Source organism: Octopus bimaculoides, chromosome 6 (genome assembly GCF_001194135.2).
Source record: "Octopus bimaculoides isolate UCB-OBI-ISO-001 chromosome 6, ASM119413v2, whole genome shotgun sequence".
NCBI lineage: Eukaryota > Metazoa > Mollusca > Cephalopoda > Octopoda > Octopodidae > Octopus > Octopus bimaculoides.
In genome coordinates, this window is record NC_068986.1 from 7,000,901 (window position 1) to 7,008,146 (window position 7,246).

The window sequence follows — 7,246 nt, forward strand, 5'->3', positions numbered from 1 at the left end:
TATATATATACATATATACGACAGGCTTCTTTCAGTTTCCGTCTACCAAATCCACTCACAAGGCTTTGGTCGGCCTAAGGCTATAGTAGAAGACACTTGCCCAAAGTGCCACGCAGTGGGACTGAACCCAGAACATGAAAAAATGTGGACTATATTTTTGAATTTCACACTGTTTCAAATTTTGGCAGAAAGTTGAAAATGTTTTCCAATAATTGAAATAATTTACCTCAATATACCTTGTGGAACTAAATGTAACTTTGACATCCATGCCAGGATGGAAGATAGATGGTAAAAGATGATGATGATAAGCATAAAGTAATAGCAACTACTGCAGCACACTGTGCACATCTATCTTCCTACTCTTGCTATGGTTACTGCCAGACTCTACAGAAAAATAGTTTGGGAAGTAAAGAGAGTATATACGCATAGAAATGAAGGCTGCACATTCAGAATGTGTAGTAAGAGTCATAATTAGTGGCAGGCATGGCACAACGGATGTAAGGAATTATGCCTTAACAACCTGCATGCAATAAATCTATTTGATTAGAGTTGGAACAACAAACAATAAATAATATTTCAAAAATAATAAAGACATCCATAAAAGGTAGGGAAAAAAATTTAGTTTAATATTTTAACAGAAATTCACTCTTCATTTGTCTGTTTGATGTTCAGTTTAGTGAAATAATTAGCAAATATTCTTCAATAAATTTCTTCAAGTCTTGGTTGAATTCTTGCTTCCTGTTTGTACTTTGTTGTTATTACTGTTCTCACAGTTATCATCATCATCATCATCATCTTCATCTTCCTCTTCATCATCATCATCATCATCTTCCTCATCACTGTTGCTGCTACTGCTACAACTGCTGCCTTCACTGCTAGTGTTACTGCTGTTCTCACTTTCTCCTGAAAATTAACAAATTCTTGTTTGTCAAAGAAATACGTAAACAGTTTATACAATTGATTTTGTATCAAATATTATTTTGTATAATTATGACATGTTTTTGGAATTCAGTTATGTGTTTATTTACTTGTTAGGTCTGTGGAGAATAAACAAGATCCTGGCCAGACATGTGTGCAATACAGGTTTGATTCCAAATCAAACAATGTTCCTGTTTGTAACCAAAGCCAGACTAAACATTTATCGTTAATGAAACTTGATATTATACATACCTTTTTGAGTCATTTCTTTTAGTAATGGCTCGAACTGAAGAGCATCATTGTGACTTGGGTTATAAATAAGAACTGATAAGAAAATAAAAAGTTGAAATGAGGAAATCTTTTTGAATATTATTTTCTAAGATTATTTTGTGTTTAAAATGATCCTCTTTTTTTTCTATCAATTCAATAATTTTCAATTTGATTATCATCTTCCCTTTTTACATCCTTTTCATATTGAGTACAATTAACCCTGCATTCAAACAATATATTGTTGAGTTTCTATATTACAAGTACATGCTATAAGAAGAAACAGTCTTTAAGAGAACCTGGCATGATGCTTGCCAATAGCACTGGCTTGAAGCTGTGCAATGGCCATGGAATGAGATTGTTTGGGAAATTTCACATATCTAGAAATAGTTATATGTAGGAAGATAACAAGATAATATTCAGACATTCCTAAACTACTTGCCATATATTCTTTGTAATAAAGGTTTATATCTGCTAATGACAACAAAATATTCTACATAAGCATCAAAATACAGTGTTTTAATCAAAAATAAAGGAATAACTCAAAGTTACCAAATGCAGAAGGTTGATTTAGTTCTATGGCTGTATATCAATGATTAAAATAAATCACTTGTCCAAACAAAAATTTAGAAACTGTTTTAGAAATCTGCTGAGATAAATCATGGAATTGTTCATAGGAATACAACAAAAAAACCCCATCAAAACACAGTTTTGTTTTTTAAGATTTCTACTTTTGAAGAAATAAGAGAAAACAATAATTTTGTACTTACTCATTTGTACTTACTCATTTGTACTTACTCATTTGACATAACTTAAGTGCATTCTGATAATCATGATTCATAAGACATCCAACAAACTAGAAAAACGATATATACAAAAAAAATTCTCAAAAATGGTCAGAATTTGCTAAATTCAATGTAAATTTTTGTATTAATTTTTTTTTTTGCCTAAACCACAATCTTACATTTGTATAATATAAAAAGCATTGGAATTTATTCAGGAAATAATCCCAGATGTCAATATAAAGCTGGAGGTCATTTAACTGCATGAATTAACACAATTAACTGTGTTAAGTAATCTAAACTGCAGCAGCAATGTATGCCTGCAAGAAAACTTCTGATTTCATTATTATTCTTTTAGTTAGAGTCATAAAGTCTTTGTAAAAACAACTCAAAATTGCATGATTTTTGAATGAAGATTAAGAAATTCCTGTTTTGCAATAATTATTAGAAAGACTCAAAAGTGAAAATCCTTTGAGTCTTGCAATGCTGGTAGTGTAAAATTCACAGAAATCTGACAAATAAGATAACTGAACAAACAAGCAATTGAAGCTGAACTTTAGAATAACCTCCAGTAGAATTACTGACCTTTCAAGACTTTATGTGGAACCATATCTAAAAACAATTTCATCTTTGGTGCACTTTTTCTGAACAAGACCATCATTATACATTCAGCAAATTTTAGCCATTACTGAGAAGAGAGTAAACAGAAACAGCAGACAGCAGTCAGCAGACAGTAACAGTGAGCCAGTAGCAGACCAGAGCACTGTCACAACACAGAATCAATGGATGGCAGCAGCAGCAGTAAGACAATGGTCAGCTAACACCAAGTGTCACTATTATCATACATAGTCCAAGAATAATACGATTGATGGTAGTTTTTTCATGTCCAGAGACCATGAGAAGAAACAGCACACCCTCAAATGTCTATGTAAACTGATTTCTTTCTGCCTGTGCTTGGTACCTTTTGAAGTGAGAGTCAGTATGCACAATCCAGTTGCACTCTTTCGACTTGGAGGTCTGACCACAGTAGCTCAGTTGGCTAAGATGGCTGTGATGACCTGCAAGCCATAGGTTTTACATTAAAGCGGCCTTTCCTAGGCAAATTGCCTAACAGGGCAGGAGAACTCCCACCTAACCTGAAGCTGCTGGGTGTTAAAGAGGACCTGGGGCCACCTAGGGGACCCACTCCTTGATTAGCTGCCAAGGTTCATTCCCTTAGCTTTTTCCTTTCCCATGGTACTTACAAGGCAGTGACGGTTTGTGCTTGAAGTTTCTTCCATAACATGCTAATTAACCCATGGCTGGGACCCTGACAGAAGCTACTATTCAATGGAAGGGTAGACCTGGGAACACTAGTGGCTAAGAGGTGGTTTCACATTCCTGAACCAGCCCCCCCCCCCCACTACTGGGTGCACCTTAAAGTTTTACAGATATCAAGAGAAGAGAATAGAGTATTCATAGCAACTTTACACATGCTTCAGTTACGCAACGCTTTTGTAGTAATCACTTGTGTGTGTGTGTGAGAGAGAGAGAGAGAGAGATAGAGTGAGTGAGTGTGCGACTGTGTGTGTGAGTGTGTGTGTGTGAGTGTGCGTGCACATGCATGCATGTGAGTGTGTGTGTGTGTGTGTGTGTGTGTGTGTGTCTAGAGAGTGAGTGTAAATACGTGTTGGATAGATATGTGGGAAAATGTGTGATGACAGTCTGCTACCCTGAAGTTTGTTTTATCTCATCTAAGCATGCAGCTTCATCAAGAGGCAAGCTGAAGGAGTGAGGTGGAGTGATAACGTGGGTGAGAAGACAACCGCCGTGATGCAAGAAGTCTTGGAGAGGGTGACCGTGGAGGACCCAGTAAGAGGGAACTGGTATGTGCCCAAATTGAAGAAGGGGATCATGTGGTGTGATGCCAGTAGCATAGCGATGAGAGTTGTCCTGGAAATTGGAGGTGTTGTGGTGGAGAATGCGGCCTGGCTTAGGAAGAAGGACGACTGCAACCACATCAACGTGGCAGAGCTGAGTGTCGTGCTGAAAGGGCTGAACCTGGCCCTGAGATGGGGGCTGTGTACCATCGAGATCGGGACCGATTTGGCCACTGTATTTAGGTGGGTGGGATCAGTGATCACAGGTGAGCGGAGGGTGTGAACCAAAGGGGGTGCAGAGATGCTGATAAAATGCCATCTGAGAATTCTGGCTGAGCTAGCTGCTGAGTTTGACCTGAGGTTGAGTGTGGTTTTTGTACCCTTTGAGAGGAATAGAGAGGACATTCTGACCAGAGTAAAGAAAGCCTGGATGTAGGTACCAGAGGATCTGCAGCAAGGAGTGGTTGTGGTGTGTCAACTGAGAGACTCGGAGCTGAGGAGACTGCATTCAGTCGGCAGTGAAAAGCACATCAGAGTGGACATGTGAGAAGACAGAGCATCAGATAGCGCACATGGACGTCGAGTGAATCTTGGAGATCATGACAGCACGGGGATGTTGAAAGTGACCCTTTCTTCGCACCGACAGGTAAGACTACCGTAGTAATTCTCTCTTCGCTTCTGTCTTTTTCCTTCTTTTACATTACAGTTTTCTTGATTATTTCAGAGTTTTATACTAAAACTAGCAGAAGTGCCCAGTGTTGCTCTGGGCTTAATTGCTTTAAAGTACTCTTAATGATTCTACTCAATTGTGATTATTGAGGCAAAGATTGATATAAGTTTACGCCCAACCAATCGCTTTGCAACTGGATAGAAAGCCCTGCAAAGAGCATTGCAACTCTCTAAGAAGGGGTAACAATAGAATGTGAGGTGGCCCTGAAAAGGCTGTGTTATCATTCTCACAATTGTAACAATTTGCTAGGTAGTCCTGGAAGGGTGTATAAAACGTTTGCAAGTGAATACGGCATGTTCCTTTTCCACCAACGGCAGTGGATGTGCTGTTACAAAACTTCATGCTCTGTGAAAACAGAATAGATGCCCTATGGAGGAAAGAGGGGGATTAATCATGGGTACCCAGCTCACTTTTTAGCATTGCAGAATTGGCAATTGAAATGTATTTTGCCTATATTTATGTCAGCGCAGATGGAGTAATTAAAGTTGGGCTCATACTTGAAAGCCTGTAGGTGCCAGTAAGGGTTGTTGGGACTCGTCACACCGCATGCAGCTTCTCGCCGTCGACTGTTCCACTGCAATGTAGAACGTTGCCCGTGTTGGTCGTGAGAAGGTCTCGCAGCAGTGGCAGAAGCCACATTTCCAGTGGTAACGGACCACCCATCTGCATCTTCAGAAGCCATGGAAACAGACATAGCGACAACGTTCCTAGCAAGGCAAGTCGTCTGTTGTTCCAAACATTCAGAAGACCTGGAAGCAGCAGTAGCCGCAGCGTTTGTAGCCAGTCAAGTGGCCCTTTGTTCCTGGTCCTCTGAAACCCTGGAAGCAGCATTAGCAGCAGTGTTTCTAGCCAGGTGAGTTGCCCTTTATTCCAGGCCCTCTGTAGCCCTGGAAGCAGCATTATATGAAGCCATTTTGGCAAGGAGTACGGTGTGCTGTTGGAAACTTTCAGCAGTTCGGCATTCCGCTGAACATAAGGCACTCTGTGAAAGTCTAAAAGGAGTTTGGTCGGAAGACTCGTTTGGTCGGAAGACTCGTTTGCTCTAATTGCTTTTAGCGCCAGTGCTGACGCGGTAAGGCAACTGAGGTGACTTCTCTTTTTCAGTGGCATTTCATGTCCCAAAGAAAGGGTGAAAGTTACTTGTACAGAGAAATTGTCTTGGAAAGTATGTGTAAAATTGAAGGGGGAAAGGGTGATAAGAAAGGGCAAATAAATAAATAAATAAACTGATAGGTATTTGTATGTATGTGTGCATTTGTTTGTATGTATGTATGTATTAGTGTGTATTCTCTCTCTATATATATATATATGGTAGTAAGTAAATGTGTTTTAAAAAAGATTTTCAAAAAACTCAGTTTGTAGGGAATAAATGTTTGTTGATCGTATTTGAAAAAGATATGTTGCTATTTTTTTTTTTTTTGTTATCTTGGTGAAGAGCGGTGTTAGAAATGGAAAGTGAACTTACAATTCCCGCCAATTAGAATGAGGTCATTGGTAACCATAGGTACATATATATGTGTAGATATATGTGCGTATTTACGTATGATTGGTAGTGTGTCTGTTTATTTGACTCACTCTTTCTCCTTCCTTTCTTTCTGTCTTTTTTCTTGGATCGTTTGAAAACATTCATAAGAGAAAGAAGCAGTTGAAACGATTTGTAATGGAAGTAGAAATAGGAAATAAGATTGTATTAGAAGGGAAAATGGTTATGTATGTAGCTTTATCGATTTTTTTCGTAATTAGGAGTTATTTTGACTGAAGAAATGATGCTATGACCTAAGTTATGGTATTTAGAATATTAATTCCAATTTTTTCATCCACTAAATTTGGAATTGTGTAAATGTATAAATTTTAAACATGCATACACACAGAGAAAATCTGCCTTTTATAGATAAGATACATTGTAGATACAGTTAATAAACAATAAAATGCCTAAAATAAGGGAGTTGAGTGAGTGTGAGAGAGGTCAAATCGTAGCTCATCGTGAAGATAGAATGTCTCAAAGGCAAACTGCTCAGAAGATGAAATGTTCTCGATGTGTGGTGTAAACAACTCTCAAGCGCTTCAGAGAGACAAAAGATGTGAAGACAATGCAAAGAACATGTAGAAAAAAGGTTACGTCCCCTCGTTATGACAGATCCATCACCTATCAGTCGTTCCGAAACAGGAGAAAAACATCATCAGAGCTCTGTGTGGACTTCAACGAGGCAAGTACTTCGCAAATATCAACCAGAACTGTTAGAAGAAGGCTTGTAGAGTACGGTCTGAAAGGCTGTAAAGCCAGGAAGAAGCCATAGGTTTCTAAAGCGAATATGGGAAAACGTCTTCAGTGGGGCAAAAACCACTCAAATTAGACCAGTGAACAATGGTCGAAAGTCATATGGTCTGATGAAAGTAACTATGAGGTAAAATAGTACATGTATTCATTCATTTATTCAAGTTTATCACACAGTCACTTATTTCTCTAATTTTGTCATAGATTGGCTGACTGAAAACTCTAAGATTTTTTAATTCTATTTTACTATTATCGACATTTGCAGTTCCATTAAAATTATGCTACCCAAATCCCAAAAGAATATTTTTCTCCCTCATGTTCTGACCACCTTAACTCTGGCACCCCCTCTCTCCCTCACTCTGTCTCTCTCTCTTGGCCTCACTCTGTCTTTCTCGCCCTCACTCTGTCTGTCTAT

General features: G+C 38.5%; 1 protein-coding gene and 1 long non-coding RNA gene across 9 annotated transcripts in view; one reads left to right on the plus strand and one right to left on the minus strand.

Moving 5' to 3' along the window:
* Window positions 1-1,275, plus strand: part of LOC128248092 (uncharacterized) — a 26,445-nt gene extending 25,170 nt beyond the window's left edge. Inside the window, exon 2 of the long non-coding RNA XR_008264351.1 lies at window positions 1,036-1,275. This is a non-coding gene — a long non-coding RNA (uncharacterized LOC128248092). The remainder of the gene's footprint in view (window positions 1-1,035) is intronic.
* Window positions 606-7,246, minus strand: part of LOC106882301 (glutamate-rich protein 2-like) — a 24,089-nt gene continuing 17,448 nt past the window's right edge. For 3 of the 8 annotated variants that reach the window (XM_014932925.2, XM_052968592.1, XM_052968591.1), the window contains exons 3-5: window positions 1,984-2,041; window positions 1,171-1,242; window positions 606-903 (exon numbers count right to left, since the gene is read on the minus strand). In XM_014932925.2, coding sequence (XP_014788411.1) covers window positions 713-903; window positions 1,171-1,242; window positions 1,984-2,041 — 321 coding nt within the window. In that variant the 3' untranslated portion in view covers window positions 606-712. Of the gene's footprint in view, window positions 904-1,170; window positions 1,243-1,955; window positions 2,042-2,552; window positions 2,656-6,021; window positions 6,163-7,246 lie in introns of all 8 variants that reach the window. The other 5 variants (XM_014932927.2, XM_052968594.1, XR_008264350.1 and 2 more) reach the window with 4 other exon arrangements.